Source organism: Schistocerca cancellata, chromosome 5 (assembly GCF_023864275.1).
Source record: "Schistocerca cancellata isolate TAMUIC-IGC-003103 chromosome 5, iqSchCanc2.1, whole genome shotgun sequence".
Lineage (NCBI taxonomy): Eukaryota > Metazoa > Arthropoda > Insecta > Orthoptera > Acrididae > Schistocerca > Schistocerca cancellata.
The window spans coordinates 241,480,645-241,504,916 of NC_064630.1; the positions used below are offsets into that span (position 1 = coordinate 241,480,645).

A 24,272-nucleotide genomic window follows, 5' to 3' on the forward strand; every position below is an offset into this window, starting at 1 on the left:
CAATGTTATGCAACCTTGGTAGGGACAAGATCCGACTATTTGGGAGTAGGATCTTACAATCTGAGACAGTGTTCCGAGACAAACTTCCGTCACAATGTCAGCAAAATTGACGTCAGATCCGCCTAGAAACGGCGATCTGAACGCCCATTGGATGAAAGTTATATATATATATTATTATTTATTTTATGGCCTTCATTGGACCACTGTAGTCAAAAATACAAAGTTCTAAACAAGTTGTTACAAATGGATACAATATGGTTCGAAAATAACTTAATATATTTAGGTAATATAATTATTAGAGGCTATTCTTATATGAAAGGTGTTTTGCTCTTCTGTCTGCCCAATATTTCTTCATTCTTTCAGATATTTTCTTTCTTTCTTCATCTGAGGCAACTCTTCCTGTACTCCTTTTATTGATTTTCATTTGTAGTCTGGTTTGTGGGTCTTGCAGTATTCTGGTTTTCTTTGTCTTGTTTTTTAGGTCATCTACTGTAATTTGAAGTTCTTTTATATCGTCCTTAATTTCTGTGATCCATTTAATGTCGCTCTTGCTATTCCACAATTTTTGTATTATTTTTTTACTAATTCTGTTTTCTGGAGTTCTCATCAGATGTCCAAAGAATGAGATGCGTTTCTTCCTGATTGTGCTCATGACGGTTCTATTTTCTTATATACTGTTTCATTTGATGCTATTCTCCAATGTCCATTTATTTTATACTGTTTATTTATACATGTCCTAATTATTCTTCTTTCTATTTTTAGTATTCTGTCAATTTCTGCTGTATTAGTTGTTTTGAAGATAGTTTCAGCTGCATACGTTATTTCTGGTTGTGTAACTGTTTTATAGTGTTTTAATTTTGCATCTATATATAGGCTTTTTTTGTTGTATGTAGTTTTGGTAATGTAATTTGCATAGTTCAGTTTTTTTATTCTATTTTGCCATGATGGCTTCTAATTTAGATTGTATGTTATTATTTCGCCTAAATACTTAAATTTATCAACAATTTTGAATTCCTGTTCTCCTATTGTAATTTTGTTTGCAAGTGGTGGATCAGTTAGCATAATCTCTGTTTTTTCAAATGATATTCTAAGGCCTACTTTCTCTGCTATTTCTTCTAGTGATTTCACTTGTTGCCTGGCTTCTTGAACGGTGTTGGCTAGGAAAGCAAGATCATCAGCGAATCCCAAGCAGTTTAAGCTAATATCATCTTTTGCACTTCCAATTCTTATCCTCTTTGGATTGTCCTTGTACCATTCTCTCATTATGTATTCCAGTGCACAGTTGAAAAGTAATGGTGACAGGCAGTCACCTTGTCTTAAGCCTGTTTTTATGAGGAATGGTTCCGAAATTTCTCCTCTAAACTTCACTTTTGATTTGGTGTTGGTTAGAGTGAGTTGTATTATTTTAATTAATTTTGGATGGAGTCCTAGATTTCTTAAAATTTTTAATACTGAAGGTCTGTGGAGACAGTCATATGCCTTCTTAAAATCTACAAATGTTATTGCCAGAGGTTTGTTCCGTTTCTTGTAGTATGCCATAATCAATTTTAAACTAATTATCTGCTCTGCACAGCTTCTCCATGGTCTGAAACCTCCCTGATATTCCCCTAACTCCTGTTCTAATTGCTCCTTGATTCTTTCATATAGGATCTTGGATAGAATTTTATATGTGCAATCTAGGAGAGAGATTCCTCTGTAGTTATCTGGTAGGAGAGAGATTCCTCTGTAGTTATCTGGGTTGCTCTTATCTCCCTTTTTGTATATATATATATTGCTCTTATCTCCCTTTTTGTATATATATATATATATATATATATATATATATATATATATATACAAAAAGGGAGATAAGAGCAACCCAGATAACTACAGAGGAATCTCTCTCCTAGATTGCACATATAAAATTCTATATATATATATATATATATATATATATATATATATATATATATATATATATATATATATTATAGGGACGAGAGAAGTGTCCTTATTGGCTGAGACAGGAAGGTGGGGTGGTCTCTCTTGTCCTTCGGGAAGACAAGGTGAGTCAGTCGCGAGGAGCCACGCAAAACGCACGGTCGAGTAATCGGGGCGGCTCTAAAAGAACGGTTACGAGTGCGTATTTCAGATGTTAAGCATGATATAAAGTGAAGTTATTATTTATAAGAACGCCAAGTGTCGTGGGCAGTGCCTATCATTATGTTAAGTCAGAAAACTGTGTTGATGTGTGTAGAGGGTCGAATGTAACGGCGTAGTCCAGAGCCGCCATATTGCAAATACTGATTCTGTGACGTGTGTGACAAAGCAATTTCTGTATTAAAGCAAGTATAGTTCAAACGTTGTTGACAACAACTGGCATCCCTAAACACTCCACTTCGGCAGGATCACCACCTACATGGAAGCTGGCGACTGAGAGCTAATACTGTGCGACGAGGGACTTACCGAAGCAGCAAGACACCAGGTTAGTGATACCGCCCAGAGAAGTACTTCCTTCTCGCTACAATGCCAATGAGGGTGTTGTATCACAATACTTGCATGACTTGAGTAGCGGTTAGTAGAATTAAACTCGGCTATAGACACATATTTTTGGACACTGGAGGTGACCACTGCATTAGGGGCAGCTTTAGAACTTTCCCCGAGCAGCAAGACAGTTCGCGGGTTCCATTGGAATCATCGCAACGGGCCGTGGGCCTGGCAGGGCATTGGTTTATGGGCTGGCATTCTGGCGGCCGGCCTTTTTCCGCTAGCGGCCAAGCAAGAGGGTGGGAACGCCGTGGCCGAATGCGAAATGACACTTCTTTAGAAACTGGCGGCGCTGGGCATCCTGCTGCCGGCCTAACCGCTTTATTAGGAGGGGACGTGGTGTGGAATCTGGTCTCCATATCACATGTGCGGGTCCAGGTAAAGTGGCGTCGGGCTGGCGCCCGGCTAATGTGTTTATTACAAGAACAGCGTATTCTGTGAGACGGGACGACGAATTTGTCGGGATGTCGCGTATCTTAGAAGCCGCCGCGCCCCGCCAACTAAATCGTTTTATGGACGAGACGGAGCTTGTTTTGACTAGGAAGCTTCCCTCATCTGGAGGTTTGGCTGCAGGGCCTCCAGGCATTGTGTGCTGCTTTTCCAGAGAACAGAATGTGCACTACACTGCAACGATTGCGTGAGGAAGATCGGATCTGCTTGCTAGAAAACATGATTGGTACGGTAACCACTGCTGGGCCATGATAGGTTTATTCGAGAACATCGGAAGTAACGGCTGTTTTTCGGAAGGTTTTGAGCAAAACGGAGAGGCCGACTTGCTTCTCGACCGTCGCGGAGTACAGTTGCTAGACCTGTTCTGTTTATATGGAGAGAGCAGTTAGTTGTAATGATGTCCGGACATCTGGGCGAAACTTTATACTTTTGCAGACGAGGGGCACTGAACGGCGGATGTGGGGCCATTTCCTGCAGCACGACGCTTTGGTAGCCCCAGCAGGCAGACGACAGCATCTCGTCTTTCACTAGCTATATCAGTAAAGTTGCAGAGCTCCTGCAAATTCAGAAGACTATCAATCGTTTTCAGGACCATCTTTTTTTATAGCAGCCTTGTACTCGGAATAGTCATTCCCAGTGTCCATTGAAAGTTAATTGTATCTTGACACGAGAGACCAATCAGTGGAACGATACAGCAGAGTGTGCTTGCCTAGATTGCCATCCTTCCACTCACAGTAGCCAGTCTCAATTTCAGTTAGGTTCCCCAAGACTATTGCCAACCAACCTGAGTTTCTATTAATGAAATGTTGTGCAGTTGAAGTTCCTGTTTATATGTTTGTTCTCTCTTGACCTTGATATTAGTTGATAAATGTCTTTGTGATACCACAGGTGCTTATTATTAATTTTTTAACGACACCCATTCTCGTTTCCTACGATGTCATTTATTTTGTTCTGAGTTTGAAGTAATTAAATTAATTTGTGTCTAGTTAGCCAACTTAGGGGTGATCCACACAGGGGCGCTGTTGATAAAAGTGGCACCTCTTGAGTATGGTGGTTACGACTTTTTCGTCGTTTGGCAGACGGAGAACTGCCGCCTCCATAGGCTAGCTTGCAGCCTAGAACACTGGTTGCCTTATCCTTCTGATTTGGTGAAAACGAGAACCACCTGGTCGCTTGATACGTTTCAGTATGCACATTGCCTAAGTAGATAGTGGCCGAAAAGTTTTTATCGCGATCGTGTGATGGAGAGCTTCAGTGCTAAAGCATGAGACTGCAATTTTGAGGAGTTCAATTTCCAGTCAGTTCTAGGATTTTTATGCTTCACTTATCACTTCTTTTCCTTCGGCCAATGTTTGTTAATATGATAAATGTCGATTTGTACCGTGGTTTGGAGTTCATCTTCAACTGTAGGTCGCCTTGTAATTGGCTGAATGAGTCACTTCGAAGACTGAAGGAAGGTGAGGGCATACAGTCTCTAGTGGGACCATGCCCAGTGAAACACTGTGGTTTTCAAACCATCAAGTTGATAACAATTTTACCCTCTTTTATTGGTTACATCATTAAAATAAATTGCTATCAAATTTTACTGTCACATTTTATACAGAAATAAATAATATATTTTCAAAAAATGAGAAAACATTGTTTTAGGGGCGCCACAGTTCATCTGTGCTGTGGTTCCACGCTTCTTTTAACCACACCTGTAGTGGAGATTTTGTTTAAAACGTTGAATGAAGGAGACAAGGCAGTAAACAAGTGGGAAGAATATTCGCGCAGCACAGAAAATTCTCCCTTCGGACCTACCTGTGGGCAGCAGAAACCGCCACGCATTGCCTATGATGGGCAGCGCTTTGGGCCCCGGTATCTCCTCGAAGGGCCTCGCTCTCAGCCACTCCTCCGTCGCTCCCTGCGGAGCACCTGTAGTTGCTGCAGCCGCCACCGTGGCGCGGCCTCTGCTCAGCACTGCCGCCAACTGGCGAACGCGTTGTGGACTAGCTGACAACATGGCCGCTGATCAAACCTGCAACAAACGTCAAATTCACAACACTGCTGTTACTGCTGAACAGGCATCTACTAGACACCGGATAGCAGATGAACGTTCTTGGCCGGCCGCTGTGACCGAGCAGTTCTAGGCGCTTCATTCCGGAACCGCGCTGCTGCTACGGTCGCAGGTTCGAATCCTGCCTTGGGTGTGGATGTGTGTGATGTCCTTAGGTTAGCTAGGTTTAAGTAGTTCTAAGTCTAGGAGACTGTTGACCTCAGACGTTAAGTCCCATAGTGCTTAGAGCCATTTGAACCATTTGAACGTTCTTGAAATGAAAAGTGCTCACTACAAAAAAATTTGCCCATTGTACAGTCTGCATCACGACTGAATTAAAATTCGCGTTTTCGAAGATATACATCAAATTCATCGTCATGAGCTGACTGACTTCCAGGACAAATGTATATTACATACAGCGAAGTGTGCTTGCTTGCTATCTGTAGAGTGATGTCACAGGGATGACATTTTACTGTCCATATTTAGTAAAAGTCAGTACAGGATACCTGTTCCCTACACCACAATTTGTAGTTTAGTGTAGTTTATTTTTGCCCATAGATCATATTTTATAATGATATTAGACATGTCATATTATAGGTTTTACACAGAATAAACAAAAGTGTGGCAAATTTACCATTGATACCTAAAAACTATTTTTAAAATATCATAACTGATAACAAGTAATCAATAGAAAAAATATACCTGAGGATACAGCAAGAACACAAAAATTTTAATTGCTGGAATAATAATGATAACTGCAAATAACCTGCATCGATTAACACACCATCTTGCAGACATAATCAGTCATGACACATCATCTTGCAGACATAATTAGTCACACTGGCGTTTTTTATAACATTTCCATCACAAATACATTACATTTTCGTAAAAACCTGTCTTCCAGTCGCCTTCCATAATACTGATTTTACAAGATCATTCCATTTCATACCATATCGTATGATACGACAGCCACCAATTACCACAGTCGAAGACAGCTGGACTAAATTGCAAATCTCTGCTAATGAAGCCGCAAGGATGATGTACACAAGAAGAAAAAATTGTTCCACGAGTTTCTTACAGATAAAATTCTATTAAATCGGAACGCCTACACGCAAGCCTGTAGAGAGACGGAGAAGGCCGTTGCAGTCACAAAAACAGACAAGTACTCAGATCTCTACACAAAACTTGACACACACGAAGGAGAACGTACATTTATCGCCTAGTCAAATCAAAACATCGAGAAACGACTGGAAGAAAGCAATGGAATGTTGGCGTAGCTACTTGAGACAATTTCGAATGAGAAATTTCCCCATTGATCGATACCAACCATGTCAGCTGTTGAAGGACCAGTCAAGAAAATTAACGCTGCAGAAGGCGAAACTGATCTGAAGGATATGAAGTGTTGTGGACTGGCAAGACAGTCAATCCACAGTGACGGGTAGCCGAAAGGCACGCGTTAAGCTCACGCAGACTGGCGTGAGGTCTGGAACAGTTAAGGTTTTGTATAGTAGCAAATAAAGTACGTAGTTGATGTAATACTTAACTTTAATCCATAATTGGTGTACATCGCTCTTGACTGTACAGGTTTTTATATCTCAATATAAACTGGTAATGGCGCCTTGCTAGGTCGTAGCAAATGACGTAGCTGAAGGCTATGCTAACTATCGTCTCGGCAAATGAGAGCGTATTTGTCAGTGTAGCTTCGCTAGCAAAGTCGGCTGTACAACTGGGGCGAGTGCTTGGAAGTGTCTCTAGACCTGCCGTGTGGCGGCGCTCTGTCTGCAATCACGGACAGTGGCGACACGTGGGTCCGACGTATACTAGCGGACCGCGGCCGATTTAAAAGCTACCACCTAGCAAGTGTGGTGTCTGGCGGTGACACCACATGAAGAGAGCCAAAGCCAATGGCGCCAATAACCTTCCAGCAGAGTTGTGGTGTTCTCGACAGTGGAAGGCGGCAGGCTGGCTAACAGATCTTTTCAGCCTGATCGTCAGACTAGAGTACCAACACACTAGCAGCGGAGCAGCGCTGTAGCAATCTTCAAAAAGGAAGGAAGCTCTGCTGAATGTTGTAATTACCGCCCGATGCGATTACTAACCCACGTGATGAAGATCTTGGAACACATTCTAGACAAAAGGATTCGTAAATATCCTAAATCCCAAGGTACCAAGCCAGATTTGTGAAAAATTGTATCACCTCATCATCATCTTATCCCCATTGGCGCGCAAGTCACCGAAGTGGCGTCAACTCGAAAGATTTGCACCAGGCGGTCTACCTTACGGGAGGCCCTAGCCACACGACATTTCATTTTGCCACTGACACAATCCATGCTGCATGGCTGCTGGTTGAAAAATACCTAGTTAGCGCTTCGAGAACATGACGTTTTAGAGTACCTTGTTAACTGAGTGCGGCTTCTGTGTGTTGGACCGAGGAGCAGGAGATCCAGTGACTTTCGCATCACTTAAGGTGTTCGCCAAGGCTCGGCCTTATCACTACTGCAGTTCATTCTTGTGATGAAGACTGTTACATCAGACCTGGATTACGATACTTCTCTGTGCCGATGATGTTATTCTGGCTTCGGACAACAAGTTTGATCTCCACTACCAAACTCAACAGCGGAATGACCTCCTTGTGCAATATGCTCAACGAAAAGAAAACTGAGTACATGACATCAGATCCTCAAGAACTTGACATCTTCAACGTTGACAGAGAAGATCTACCACGAGTAACTAAATCTAAGTGTCTAGGTTCTACAGTCTCTAGCGATGGCCAGCTTGCTAACGAGGTCAACGCAAGTATGCAGGCCGTTGGATGAAGCGGCGAATGACAACACACATCACTTGCCATAGTCGAATTAAGGATCGTGTGAAGTCAAAGATCTACCGGACTGTCATCTGTCCCATTGCTTTCTACAGCATCGAGTGTTGGCCAGCTAAAAAGAGGCAGAATGGCGACTAGGGGTTATGGAGACTAACACGACACTGTGGCGCATTATGCCTACTACCTGAGCCCCCATCTTACTGTTACTCGCTCCTGTGAACGTGAACGCGTTATGCAGATCTTGGTGCCTCTCGCGTCCATCTAGAAAAGATAACCTGAAAATGCCTAAATAAGGCGAAACGCGTCGCTGAAAAATAAAAAAATAAAATTGCAACCTTGCCTGTTTTTAACCAATACGGAGACTAAAATGTTTAGATGGACAGATTGCATCACTCGACTGGATCATATTTCGAACGGCATTATGAGGAAACCTTTTGGCGGTCGCACCAATCCAGAAGAAAAAGTTAGAAAGCCATCTGCGATGGTTTGGACATGCGCTACATGCAGAGGACGATATTACACTGGAGTCCAGAATTAAAGCAACAAACGGAAATTTTGCAAGGTTGGGCTTATTTTGCCATAAAACAGTGTGAACAGGTAATAGTAAAGTAGAAACAAAGTAAAGAACACAAAACGTAATCAACTGCAACTTGCACACACATTCTGGCAACTGGTTATTGCGATCAGTATGGGGTGTGACCAGCTCTGGCAGCAATGCATGCCTGACAACGACGGAACATGCTGTGAATGATGTCATCAGTCACATGTTGAGGTAATAACGCCCATTCCTCTTGCATAGCTGCACACAAGTCTTGGAGACTGGTTGGTGGATGCTGACGTGATACAATCCGTCTCCCTAGTGCATCCCCAACGTGCTCTATGGGACTCAAATCGGGAGAACGAGCAGACCACGTCATGCGTACAATGTCTTCCGTTTACAAAAAAACATTAAGCAACTGTGCTCTACGAGGTCGAGCATTATCGTCCATCAATACGAAGTCTGGGCCCACAGCACATCGCAACAACCGCGCATGAGATCTCAGGATCTCCTCAGGGTACCTGACAGCAGTTAAATCTTGCTGATTCACCTATACAGTTTCATGAAGAGGTGTTCGAGTGGTCAACATAATCCCTGCCCACACCATTAGCGATACTCCTCGATATCTGTCACTTTCCACAGTGTTTGGATCCGGAAATTGTGTTCTACGCTCCCTGAAAATGCGAATCCGTCGAGAATCACTATCCACTTCAAATCTGGACTCATCTGTAAAAATAACAGTGGCCCACTCTTCGACCATCCAAGTGGAATGCTAACCACTGCACTCTAGAGAGTCCCTTCTGTGAAGACACGCCAGAGGTAGACAGACAGCAGGTCTCTGTTGAAGTCTTCTGTACACCTTTTGCCTCGATCCAACACTTCCAGGGGATGCTGCGAGATCAGATGCCATTTGCAGTGCAGTACTAAGGCGGTACCGTCGTGCCCTTACAGCCAAATAATGATCCACTATTGTGGTGTCACACCTGCTCGGCCCTGTCCTGGTCTCTGGGGTACAGTTTCGGTGTCTATAAACTGTCGCCTCATCCGAGAAACAACAGAACGATTCACATTAAGCCATCGGGCCACATCAGTCTGCGACTATCCTGCTTCCATTATTCCTGTAGTCCTCCATAGCAGAGAGTCTGTAGGCGTCTTCTTGTGCCACACTGCACCGTCTGTGGCTGTATACGCAGCGACTGTGGACGTGAAAGTACTCTGCAAACACTACCCCGCTTGATAGGTGCCCTGACGTGGTTGTCCGTTGATCGGAATGCCACCTTCCGTACAGAACGCGATCGTAACGACATCTGATGACAGTTTGGGTGATTATATAGTGAGTTAGACACAGGACGGGGAAATAGCAGTTTGTTGCTTTAATCTTGGATACCAGTGTATTACAAAGGCAGCATACACAGTGGAAGTCATGGGAAGAAGAGCCAACGCACGACCATCACGGCGATGAGCCGACACACTGTACAGCGACCTGAAAGCCGTAAACCTTCATCCAGACACGGCCCACGAGCGAACAAAGTGGGGATAGCGAAGCCATTCAGTGGGACCTCCCAAGAGACGGGACAAACGCTGAAGCAAAAGACTTTATTCCATATCATATTATAGGTTGCTTACGCTCTCTACCTCGACACACTTTTTTCATGACACCACACACCTTCACCACACACCTTCACCACACACCTTCTCTACGGTCGTAGGTTCGAATCCTGCCTCGTGCATGAATGTGTGTGATGTCCTTAGGTTAGTTAGGTTTAAGTAGTTCCACGTTCTAGGGGACTGATGACCTCAGCAATTGAGTCCCATAGTGCTCAGAGCCATTTGAACTATTTTGACCCTGAATAAGGGAAAGTGTGAAGTTATTCACATGAGTACTAAAAGAAATCAGCTAAATTTCGATTATGCAATAAGTCACACAAATCTGAAGGCTGCAGATTCAACTAAACACTTAGGGATTACAATTACAAATAACCTAAATTGGAACGATCACATAGACAATGTTGTGGATAGAGCAAACCAAAGACTGCGATTCATTGGCAGAACACTTAGAAGGTGCAACACGTCTACTAAAGAGACTGCTTACACCACGCTTGTCCGTCCTATTCTGAAGTATTGCTGTGCGGTGTGGGATCCGCATCAGGTGAGACTGACGGATGACATCGAAAAAGTACAAAGAAGGACAGCTCGCTTTGTATTATCGTGAACTAGGGGGGATAGTGTCACAGACTTGATACGTGAATTGTAGTTGCAATCATTAAAACAAAGGCGTTTTTCGTTGCGACGGGATCTTCTCATGAAATTTCAATCACCAGTTTCCTCCTCCGATTGCTAAAACATTCTGATGGCACCCATCTACATAGGGAGAAATGATCATCAAGATAAAATAAAGAGAAATGAGGCCTCGCACAGAAAAATTTAAGTGCTCGTTTTTCCCGCGCGTCATTCGAGAGTGGAACACTAGAGAGACAGCTTGAAGGTGGTTTATTGAACCATCTGCCAGGCACTTTATTGTGAATAGCAGAGTAATCACGTAGATGTAGATGTAGATAATGCAAGGCGTCATACAAGCTTGCGAACCCGAAAGAAGCTCAAAAAACTTCATTGGACTATTCTTCCTCGTGCACATACAGCCCCGATCCCGCACTTTCCGATTACCATCTGTTTGGCCCAACCAAGGTTGCACTGCACGGCAAGCGGTACATGCATGATGAGCTAACTGATGCAGCAACGCCTTGGTTCCTATGTCGACCAGCACAGTAGTACCATGCGGACACTCAGGCCCTCCTAGCAAGGTGGCGTAAGGCTGTCGCACTGAAAGGAGTTTATGTTCAAAAATAGGATTTTGTGGCTAAAAGAGTGGGGAATAAAATGGGTATTGGAGTGCTGACTAAAACCAACTTGCTTTCAGAAAAAAATGTGTTGCATTATTGAACGCCTCTCGTATGTTAGTGGCTATAGCAATATTTGAGTAACAGAACCCAAACGAAACTAATACCGCGTCTGCCCCAGGAAAGCGTACTGGGATCTCTAAGACACTACTGGCCATTAAAATTGCTACATCACGAAGATGACGTGCTACAGACGCGAAATTTAACCGACAGGAAGAAGATGCTGTGATATGCAAATGATTAGCTTCTCAGAGCATTCACACAAGGTTGGCGCCGGTGGCGACACCTACAACGTGCTGACAGGATGAAAGTTTCCAACCGATTTCTCATACACAAACAGCAGTTGACCGGCGTACCTGGTGAAACGTTGTTGTGATGCCTCGTGTGAGGAGGAGGAATGCGTACCATCACGTTTCCGACTTTGATAAAGGTCTGATTGTAGCCTATCGCGATTGCGCTTTATCGTATCGCGACATTGCTGCTCGCGTTGGTCGAGATCCAATGACTGTTAGCAGAATATGGAATCGGTGGGTTCAGGAGGGTAATACGGAACGCCATGCTGCATTCCAACAACCTCGTATCACTAGCAGTCGAGATGACAGGCATCTTATCCGCATGGCTGTAACGGATCGTGCAGCCACGTATCGATCCCTGAGTCAACAGATGGGGACCATCTGCACGAACAGTTCGACGACGTTTGCAGTAGCATGGACTATCAGCTCGAAGACCATGATTGCGGTTACCCTTGACGCTGCACCACAGACAGGAGCGCCTGCGATGGTGTACTCAACGACGAACCTGGGTGCACGAATGGTAAAACGTCATTTTTTCGGATGAATCCAGGTTCTGTTTATAGCATCATGATGGTCGCATCCGTGTTTGGCGACATCACAGTGAACGCACATTGGAAGCGTGTATTCGCCATAGCCATACTGGCGTATCAGCCAGCGTGATGGTATGGCGTGCCATTGGTCACACGTCTCGGTCACCTCTTCTTCGCTCTGACGGCACTTTGAACAGTGGACGTTACATTTCAGATGTGTTACGACCCGTGGCTCTACCCTTCATTCGATCCCTGCCAAACCCTACATTTCTTCAGGATAATGCACGACCGCATGTTTCAGGTCCTGTACGGGCCTTTCTGGATACATAAAATGTTCGACTGCTGCCCTGGCCAGCACATTCTCCAGATCTCTCACCAATTGAAAACGTCTGGTCAATGGTGGGCGAGCAACTGGCTTGTCACAATACGCCAGTCACTACTCTTGATGAACTGGAGTATCGTGTTGAAGCGGAATGGGCAGCTGTACCTGTACACGCCATCCAAGCTCTGTTTGACTCAATACCCAGGCGTATCAAGGCCGTTATTACAGCCAGAGGTGGTAGTTCTGGGTTCTGATTTCTCAGGATCTATGCACCCAAACTACGTGAAAATGTAATCACATGTCAGTTCTAGTATGATATATTTGTCCAATGAATACCCGTTTATCATCTGCATTTCTTCTTGGTGCAGCTATTTTAATGGCCAGTAGTGTGTTTTGGCTGATCATGTCCATCACATGGTACAATGTTTATCGCTAATGATAATAATGTGTTCCAAGACGACAGCCCCGGTACACACAGCTTACATCGTCCAGCACTCGTTTTTGAGCACGAGGATGAATTGTCGCATCTAACCTGACCATCACAGTCACCAGAACTCAATATTATTGAGCTATTGTCGTCTACTTAGGAGAGAATGGTGTCTGACCGCTATCCATCTCCTTCATCATTACCAGATCTTGCCACTATTTTGTACGAAAAATGATATGAAAATCCCTTGGAAACCATACAAGACCTGAATTCATCCATTCCGAGACAACTGGAAACTGTTTCGAATGTCAACGGTTTTCCTATACCATATTAGACAAAGTAATGAATTGTGTGTTTGAGGTATTCACATTTTTATCCACCCCCTGTGAAGTAATATAGCACCAGCCTGGCTGCCTTTGTCTGCAGCACACTGTATTTCATGGATATAGAGGGCAAACTGTGTTTCGCAAGACCACTATTTACGGAAACGACATTGATCGCTAAAGAGGCGATTTTCATTCTCTAAACACGTCATAATGTGCAAACATAAAAAACTTCAACAACAAATTGGCGTCAGGCCTACAATTACGTGTATCTGTCCGATGACCCTTCTAGAATACAGAAATAACCTTCTCTACCCTCGATATGCTGGAAAAATTTTACATTTAAAGCCGGCGGCAGGCATAAAACGTTATCCGAAATTGTACTGAATGCTTTCTCAGAAAATTATTTTGAACAATTAGTTGATGAGCCCACTCGAAGCGTAAATGGTTGCGAAAGCATACTTGACCTCTTAGCAACAAATAATCCTCGACAAATAATGAGTATCGTGACGATACAGGGATTAGCGACCACAAGGCAATAGCTGCAAGGCTGAATACCGTAACTCCTCCAACCATAACAAAAAAGGCGAAGTATATCTATTTAAAAAAGCTGATAAAAATGCTCTTAACACCGTTTTAAGGGACAGTCTGCACTCCTTCCGATCTGATCATGTAAGCGTAGAAAAGTCGAGGAATGATTTCATAGATAGTATCGACAGCAGTTGAGAGACATATACAACATAAACTAATAAGTGATGGTACTGATTCCCCCTACCCCCACGGTACACAAAACGGGTCAGATCGATTGTTGCAGAAGCAGCGAAAAAAGCATGCCAATTTTAAAAGAGCGCAAAATCCCCAAGACTGGCAAAATTTGCGGAAGTTCGAAATATAGCGCGCACTTCAATGCGAGATGCTTTGAATAATTTCCACAACAAAACTCTGTCTCGAAATCTAGCAGGAAACCCAAGGAGACTCTGATCATACATAAAGCACACCAGTGGCAAGACGCAATCAATACTTTCACTGAGCGATAACAACGGTGAAGTCACTGATGACAGTGCCACTAAAGCAGAGTTATTAAACACAGTTTTCCAAAACTCCTTCACCAAAGAAGACGAAATAAATATTCCTGAATCCCAGTCAAGAATAACTGCCAAGATGAGAAACAAAGAAATTGATATCATCGGTGTCGCAAAGCAGCTTAAATCACTTAATAAAGGCAAGGCTTCCGGTCCATATTGCATACCAGTCAGATTCCTCTCAGAGTATGCTGATACAATAGCTCCATATTTAGCAATTATACACAACAGCTCGCTCACAGAAAGATCCGTACCTAAAGACTGGCAAGTTGCTCAAGTCACACCAATACCCAAAAAGGGAAGTAGGAGTAACGCGTTGAATTACAGGCCCATATCACTAACGTCGATTTGCAGTAGGGTTTTGGAACACATACTGTATTCGAACATTATGCAGTACCTCGAAAAAAACGATTTATTGACACATAGTCAGCACGAGGGCATGCAGCTTTACTGTATGGTTAAGTGATGATGGCGTCCTCTTGGGTAAAATATTCCGGAGGTAAAATAGTCCCCCATTCATATCTCCGGGCGGGGACTACTCAAGAGGACGTCGTTATCAGGAGAAAGAAAACTGGCGTTCTACGGATCGGAGCGTGGAATGTCAGATCCCTTAATCGGGCTGGTAGGTTAGAACATTTAAAAAGGGAAATGGATAGGTTAAAGATAGATATAGTGGGAATTAGTGAATTTCGGTGGCAGGAGGAACAAGACTTTTGGTCAGGTGAATACTGGGTTATAAATGCAAAATCAAATAGGGGTAATGCAGCAGTAGGTTTAATAATGAATTAAAAAATAGGAGTTCGGATAAGATACTACAAACAGCATAGTGAACGCCTTATTGTGGCCAAGACAGACACGAAGCCCATGCCTACTACAGTAGTACAAGTTTATATGCCAGCTCTCTGCAGATGATGAAGAAATTGATGAAATGTATGATGAGATAAAACAAATTATTCAGGTAGTGAAGGGGGACGAAAATTTAGGAGAGAAGGAAACATAGTAGATGAATATGGATTGGGGGTAAGAAATGAAAGAGGAAACCGTCTGGTAGAATTTTGCACAGAGCATAACTTAATCATAGCTAACACTTGGTTCAAGAATCATAAGAGATGGTTGCATCATCATCATCATCATCATCATCATTTAAGACTGATTATGCCTTTCAGCGTTCAGTCTGGAGCATAGCCCCCCTTATACAGTTCCTCCATGATCCCCTATTCAGTGCTAACATTGGTGCCTCTTCTGATGTTAAACCTATTACTTCAAAATCATTCTTAACTGAATCCAGGTACCTTCTCCTCGGTCTGCCCCGACTCCTCCTACCCTCTACTGCTGAATCCATGAGTCTCTAGGGTAACCTTGCTTCTCCCATGCGTGTAACATGACCCCACCATCTAAGCCTGTTCGCCCTGACTGCTACATCTATAGAGTTCATTCCCAGTTTTTCTTTGATTTCCTCATTGTGGACACTCTCCTGCCATTGTTCCCATCTACTAGTACCTGCAATCATCCTAGCTACTTTCATATCCGTAACCTCAACCTTGTTGATAAGGTAACCTGAATCCACCCAGCTTTCGCTCCCATACAATAAAGTTGGTCGAAAGATTGAACGGTGCACAGATAACTTAGTCTTGGTACTGACTTCCTTCTTGCAGAAGAGAGTAGATCGTAGCTGAGCGCTCACTGCATTAGCTTTGCTACACCTCGCTTCCAGTTCTTTCACTATGTTGCCATCCTGTGAGAATATGTATCCTAAGTACTTGAAACCGTCCACCTGTTCTAACTTTGTTCCTCCTATTTGGCACTCAATCCGTTTATATTTCTTTCTCACTGACATTACTTTCATTTTGGAGATGCTAATCTTCATACCATAGTCCTTACATTTCTGATCTAGCTCTGAAATATTACTTTGCAAACTTTCAGTCGAATCTGCCATCACAACTAAGTCATATGCAAGACTGCTTATTTTGTGTTCACATATCTTAATCTCACCCAGCCAGTCTATTGTTTTCAACGTATGATTCGTAAATAATATGAACACCAGTGGAGACAGGTTGCAGCCTTGTCTTACCCCTGAAACTACTCTGAATCATGAACTCAATTTACCATCAACTCTAACTGCTGCCTGACTATCCAAGTAAAGACCTTTAATTGCTTGCAAAAGTTTGCCTCCTATTCCATAATCTTGTAGAACGGACAATAACTTCCTCTTAGGAACCCGGTCATATGACTTTTCTAAATCTATAAAGCATAGATACAATTCCCTGTTCCACTCATAACACTTCTCCATTATTTGCCGTAAGCTAAAGATCTGGTCCTGACAACCTCTAAGAGGTTGCATACATGGAAGAATCCTGGAGATACTAGAAGATATCAGATAGATTATATAATGGTAAGACAGAGATTTAGGAACCAGGTTTTAAATTGTAAGACATTTCCAGGGGCAGATGTGGACTCTGACCACAATCTATTGGTTATGAACTGTAGATTAAAACTGAAGAAACTGAAAAAAGGTGGGAATTTAAGGAGATGGGACCTGGATAACCTGACTAAACCAGAGGGTGTACAGAGTTTCAGGGAGAGCAAATGGGAACAATTGACAGGTATGGGGGTAAAAAATACAGTAGAAGAAGAATGGGTAGCTCTGAGTAATGAAGTAGTGAAGGCAGAAGAGGATCAAGTAGGTAAAAAGACGAGGGCTAGTAGAAATCCTTGGGTAACAGAAGAAATATTGAATTTAATTGATGAAAGGAGAAAATATAAAAATGCAGTAAATGAAGCAGGCAAAAAGGATACAAACGTCTCGAAAATGAGATCGACAGGAAATGCAAAATGGCTAAGCAGGGATGGCTAGAGGACAAATGTAAGGATGTAGAGGCTTATCTCACTAGGGGTAAGATAGATACTGCCTACAGGAAAATTAAAGTGACCTTTGGAGAAAAGAGACCACTTGTATGAATATCAAGGGCTCAGATGGAAACCCAGTTCTAAGCAAAGAAGGGAAATCAGAAAGGTGGAAGGAGTATATAGAGGGTCTATACAGGACAATATTATAGAAATGGAAGAGGATGTAGCTGAAGATGAAATGTGAGATACGATACTGCGTGAAGAGTTTGTCAGAGCACTGAAAGACCTGAGTCGAAACAAGGCCCCGGGAGTAGACAACATTCCATTAGAAATACTGACGGCCTTGGGAGAACCAGTCCTGACAAAGCTCTACCATCTGGTGAGCAAGATGTATGAGACAGGCGAAATACCCTCAGACTTCAAGAAGAATATAATAATTCCAATCCCAAAGAAACCAGGTGTTGACAGATGTGAACATTACCGAACTATCAGTATAATAAGTCACAGCTGCAAAATACTAACGCGAATTCTTTACAGACGAATGGAAATACTGGTAGAAGCCGACCTCGGGGAAGATCAGTTTGGATTCCGTAGAAATGTTGGAACACGTGAGGCAATACTGACCTTACGACTTATCTTAGAAAATAGATTAAGGAAAGGCAAACCTACGTTTCTAGCACTTGTAGACTTAGAGAAAGCTTTTGACAATGTTGACTGGAATACTCTCTTTCAGATTCTAAAGGTGGCAGGGGTAAAATACAGGGAGCGAAAAGCTATTTACAATTTGTACAGAAACCAGATGGCAGTTATAAGAGTCAAAGGGCACGAAAGGGAAGCAGTAGTTGGGAAGGGTGTGAGACAGGGTTGTAGCCATTTCCCGATGTTATTCAATCTGTATATTGAGCAAGCAATAAAGGAAACAAAAGAAAAATTCGAAGTAGGTATAAAATCCATGGATAAGAAAAAAAAACTTCGCCGTTGACATTGTAATTCTGTCACAGACAGCAAAGGACTTTGAAGAGCAGTTGAACGGAATGGACAGTGTCTTGAAAGTTGGATATAAGATGAACATCAACAAAAGCAAAACGAGGTGTTGTCTACGTATTTCCGCGTAGTCAGCGCGTGCACAACTTTCCCACTAGAGCCAACACCGACTCAAAGGAAGGCCTCGGCGTTTGTTGGTGACGTCATGTCAGCTAGGCACGGCGAACGCCAGGTCTGTTGCAGGCAGAAACGCCTGGGCGTGCTTTTCACTATAAATCTCTTATTTTTGGACAAAATGTTTGGTATTGTTTTGGATTCTGCAGTTTTATTTAGATGAGAGATTTTCTTACTATCGTAAAGCTACAAATAAAGATCATAGTTCTGTATTAGTGAATCCTGTCGAAACAAACGTAGATCAATATGAGAAGATGCTTTGCCCCATTGCAAGCTTCGAAAATTTTACATTCAAGTAACTATATTTACTTGATCCATTTTGTTATCGAAACTTACCCCAACTCCCTTACAATTAACTCGTTTCACCTATCTATTTATTTATTTTCGTTTGACATCGTCACTGGAAATGTGAACTAATTTACATGTGTAAATGTCCAACTGTTGCCAGTCATTAGATTACAGTCGTTTTGAACAAAAGGAATTCTAAACAGGAAACAAAATAGCTTCATACATCGAAAATACTGCTGAGCTTAAACTTTTTTAAACATGCACATTAGAAAAGATAAATATTGCCCTCTTGCAACTGAAAGGATAAGCTTTATAAGATTAAAAAAAATTTATTTGATAAAACAAGTATCCCTCTTTTGCCTCTTCTTCTGTCCCCTACCCCCTTCCCCAACGTGTACAATGGCAAGATATTTCATTAACATTCTGTGCTCGTCACCCCATAGTCAACTGATATACCTAAAGAAGAGCACCAATATGTTCACAGTTTCTTGTAAAAGCAACCCAGTACAAACGTAAATTCCTCAGATTTACAAATAAGGTAAAGGAGCACGAATTCTGTTGCTGCTGGACCATGAAGTTGTTTTTGTATGTCAGTCCTTAAAACAGGTGGAAATTTAAGTTCAGGAGTACACTATTTGTTAAGAAGTGTAATGAATTGTACACGTAATTGATTGCAGAAATCTCTCAGAACAATGTGTGTCGGTCAACTACCGCCAATAGTTTCACATTTTCCTGTGTCAGAGAGGGAGACACCACCATTATGAGTATGCCTGCAATGGACCTAGCGTTAGCCGTGCCTAGCTGACGTGACGTCACGAACAAGCGCCGAGGCCTTCCTTTGAGTCGGTGTTGCTAGAGCGCGCCCCGCTAAGCACAACAGCACAGGCGCAGCGCTCGTCCGTCTCCGCACTACGAGATGGCGCTGCCTTAGAGACGGATCAAATTCTGCTTCCGCCAATCCGCGTATTAATATGTAACGCAGCCAATGAGATTGCTGCTAATGTAGAACCTTTTCTCCAGGGGACCACACTCACGCAGTGATACATGAACGCGCGAGGTATTATAACAAGTGTACAGACCTCCGATTAGTCAGTCTGCATTAGTCTGCATTTGTCTGCACCAGTCTGTACGAGTCTGCATTAGTCTGTACCAGTCTATAATCAAGTTTCAGTCTGTGCCTAATAAGATTACCATATTCCAGTACATAGCCATGAAGATAAATTAATATACACTTTGTCAAGTATCAGAGATATATGAGAATAAGATTAACGTACCAAGACCAAAGGAACTTCAGATTGTCAATTGTAAATAGCATCCAGAATCAAGTTACGCAAGGTTTATGCTTGTTACTATTTTAATAAATGTGTGTGAAAATTAATCAGGGTCTGTTTAAAGTTGGTCACCGTCAATCTGCTACTCTAAGCGTGCAAGTGGCATTTCTATCGTCTGACTTAACAGAAGAAGATAAACACGCCACGATAAGACCACGAGACATATTGCTGACACTCGCCTACTTCTTTAGAGCGACAAGTCAAATAATCTGATGGTGTGTGTACCGAAGGTCAAACAGTACGCACACTACACGAGGATAATGGAATGTAGTCGAATTAAGTCGGGTGATGCTGAGGGAATTAGATTAGGAAATGAGACACTTAAAGTAGTAAAGGAGTTTTTCTATTTGGGGAGCAAAATAACTGATGATGGTCGAAGTAGAGAGGATATAAAATGTAGACTGGCAATGGCAAGGAAAGCGTTTCTCAAGAAGAGAAATTTGTTAACATCGAGTATAGATTTAAGTGCCAGGAAGTCGTTTCTGAAAGTATTTGTATGGAGTGTAGCCATGTATGTAAGTGAAACATGGACGATAAATAGTTTGGACAAGAAGAGAATAGAAGCTTTCGAAATGTGGTGCTACAGAAGAATGCTGTAGATTAGATGGGTGGATCACATAACTAATGAGGAGGTATTGAATAGAATTGGGGAGGAGTTTGTGGCACAACTTGACAAGAAGAAGGGACTGGTTGGTTGGACATGTTCTGAGGCATCAGGGGATCACAAATTTAGCATTGGAGGGCAGCGTGGAGGGTAAAAATCGTAGACGGAGACCAAGAGATGAATAAACTAAGCAGATTCAGAAGGATGTAGGTGGCAGTAAGTACTGGGAGATGAAGAAGCTTGCACAGGATAGAGTAGCATGGAGAGCTGCATCAAACCAGTCTCAGGACTGAAGACCACAACAACAACAACAGTCAGCACGGATTCAGATAATATTGTTCTTGCGAAACACAACTAGCTCTTTATACTCATGAAGTAATGAGTGCTATCGACAGTGGATGTCAAATTGATTCTATATTTTTAGATTTCCAGAAGGCTTTAGACACCGTTCCTAACAGGCGTCTTCTAACCAAACTGCGCGCCTATGGATTATCACCTCCGTTGTGCGACTGGATTCGTGATTTCCTGTCATAAAGATCACAGTTCGTAGTAATAGACGGAAAGTCATCGAGTAAAACAGAAATTCCCGCATCTCGTGGTCGTGCGGTAGCGTTCTCGCTTCCCACGCCCGGGTTCCCGGGTTCGATTCCCGGCGGGGTCAGGGATTTTCTCTGCCTCGTGATGGCTGGGTGTTGTGTGCTGTCCTTAGGTTAGTTAGGTTTAAGTAGTTCTAAGTTATAGGGGACTGATGACCATAGATGTTAAGTCCCATAGTGCTCAGAGCCATTTTTGAAAACAGAAATAATATCCGGCATTCTCCAAGGAAGTGTTATAGGTCCTTTGTTGTTCCTGATCTATATTAACGACATGGAGAAGATCTCAGTAGCCGACTTAGATTGTTTACACATGATGCTGTCATTTACCGTCTTGTAAAGTCATCAGATGACCAAAACGAATTGCAAAATGATTTAGATAAGATATCTGTATGGTGCGAAAAGTGGCCTGAATAAAGAAAAGTATGAAGTTATTCACATGAATGCTAAAAAAATCCGCTAAATTTCGATTACGCCATAAGTCACATAATCTGAAGGCTCTAAATTCAGCTAAATACTAAGGGATTACAATTACAAATATCCTAAATAGGAACGATCACAAAGATAATTTTGTGGGTAGAGAAAACCAAAGACTGCGATTCACTGGCAGACCACTTAGAAGGTGCAACAGATCTACTAAAGAGGCTGCTTACACCACGCTTGTCCGTCCTATGCTGGAGTATTGCTGTGTGGTGTTGGATCCGCATCAGATGGGACTGACGGATGACATCGAAAAAGTACAAAGAATGGCGCTCGTTTTGTATTATCGCGAAATAGGGGAGATAGTGTCACAGTCATGATACGTGAATTGAAGTGACAATCATTAATACAAAGGCGTTTTTCGTTGCGATGGGATCTTCATGAATCTTCAATCGCCAGTTTTCTCCTCCGACTGCGAAAACATTCTGGTGGCACCCACCTACATAGGGAGAAATGATCATCACGTTAAAATAAGAGAAATCAGGGCTCGCACTGAAAAATTTAAGTGCTCGTTTTTCTCGCGCGCCGTTCGATAGTGGAACGGTAGGGGGACAGCTTGAAGGTGGTTCATTGAACCCTCTGCCGGGCACTTTATTGTGGATAGCAGAGAAATCACGTAGCTGTAGATGTTTTTCCGATCGGTCGCTAACCTTCGTTGCTTCAGTAATACATAATAAACTGCTGCTAGAACGGGAGCAAGTTCTCTCTCGTAATCTCCGGAGAAACTCAGAGGTGTCATATCATGTCCAGATGCCTTTCCACTGTGAGCAATTTTAGTTGATTTTCTATCCCGCAGTCACTTATGTGCGACATATGTTATTTGTCCCCCCCCCCCCCCATGAACCATGGACCTTGCCGTTGGTGGGGAGGCTTGCGTGCCTCAGCAATACAGATGGCAGCCTTTTCAGTAGTTGCAAGGGCAACAGTCTGAATGATTGACTGATCTGGCCGTGTAACAATAACCAAAACGGCATTGCTGTGCTGGTACTGCGAACGGCTGAAAGCAAGGGGAAACTACGGCCGTAATTTTTCCCGAGGGCATGCAGCTTTACTGTATGATTAAATGATGATGGCGTCCTCTTGGGTAAAATATTCCGGAGGTAAAATAGTCCCCCATTCGGATCTCCGGGCGGGGACTACTCAAGAGGATGTCGTTATCAGAAGAAAGAAACCTGGCGTCCTACGGATCGGAGCGTGGAATGTCAGATCCCTTAATCGGGCAGGTAGGTTAGAAAATTTAAAAAGGGAAATGGATAGGTTAAAGTTAGATATAGTGGGAATTAGTGAAGTTCGGTGGCAGGAGGAACAAGACTTCCGGTCAGGTGAGTACAGGGTTATAAACACAAAGTCAAATAGGGGTAATGCAGGAGTAGGTTTAATAGTGAATAGGAAAATAGGAATGCTGGTAAGCTACTACAAACAGCATAGTGAACGCATTATTGTGGCCAAGATAGACACGAAGCCCACGCCTACTACAGTAGTACAAGTTTATATGCCAACTAGCTCTGCAGATGACGAAGAAATTGAAGAAATGTATGATGATATAAAAGAAATTATTCAGATAGTGAAGGGAGACGAAAATTTAATAGTCATGGGTGACTGGAATTCGAGTGTAGGAAAAGGGAGAGAAGGAAACGTAGTAGGTGAATATGGATTGGGGCTAAGAAATGAAAGAGGAAGCCGCCTGGTATAATTTTGCACAGAGCACAACTTAATCATAGCTAACACTTGGTTTAAGAATCATGATAGAAGGTTGTATACATGGAAGAACCCTGGAGATACTAAAAGGTATCAGATAGATTATATAATGGTAAGACAGAGATTTAGGAACCAGGTTTTAAATTGTAAGACATTTCCAGGGGCAGATGTGGACTCTGACCACAATCTATTGGTTATGACCTGTAGATTAAAACTGAAGAAACTGCAAAAAGGTGGGAATTAAAGGAGATGGGACCTGGATAAACTGAAAGAACCAGAGGTTGTACAGAGTTTTAGGGAGAGCAGAAAGGAACAATTGACAGGAATGGGGGAAAGAAATACAGTAGAAGAAGAATGGGTAGCTTTGAGGGATGAAGTAGTGAAGGCAGCAGAGGATCAAGTAGATAAAAAGACCAGGGCTCTTAGAAATCCTTGGGTAACAGAAGAAATATTGAATTTAATTGATGAAAGGAGAAAATATAAAAATGCAGTAAATGAAGCAGGCAAAAAGGAATACAAACGTCTCAAAAATGAGATCGACAGGAAGTGCAAAATGGCTAAGCAGGGATGGCTAGAGGACAAATGTAAGGATGTAGAGGCTTATCTCACTAGGGGTAAGATAGATACTGCCTACAGGAAAATTAAAGAGACCTTTGGAGATAAGAGAACCACTTGTATGAATATCAAGAGCTCAGATGGAAACCCAGTTCTAAGCAAAGAAGGGAAAGCAGAAAGGTGGATGGAGTATATAGAGGGTCTATACAAGGGCGATGTACTTGAGGACAATATTATGGAAATGGAAGAGGATGTAGATGAAGATGAAATGGGAGATACGATACTGCGTGAAGAGTTTGACAGAGCACCGAAAGACCTGAGTCGAAACAAGGCCCCCGGAGTAGACAACATTCCATTGGAACTACTGACGGCCTTGGGAGAGCCAGTCCTGACAAAACTCTACCATCTGGTGAGCAAGATGTATGAAACAGTCGAAATACCCTCAGACTTCAAGAAGAATATAATAATTCCAAT

General features: G+C 42.6%; 1 protein-coding gene across 3 annotated transcripts in view; it reads right to left on the minus strand.

Annotated features, from left to right (window-relative positions):
• The window catches only part of LOC126187822 (probable cytochrome P450 301a1, mitochondrial), a 357,451-nt gene that overhangs the window by 229,179 nt on the left and 104,000 nt on the right, over nt 1-24,272 (minus strand). For all 3 annotated transcript variants that reach the window (XM_049929117.1, XM_049929118.1, XM_049929116.1), the window contains exon 2: nt 4,777-4,993. In XM_049929117.1, the coding sequence (XP_049785074.1) occupies nt 4,777-4,978 (202 nt within the window). In that variant the 5' untranslated portion in view covers nt 4,979-4,993. The remainder of the gene's footprint in view (nt 1-4,776; nt 4,994-24,272) is intronic.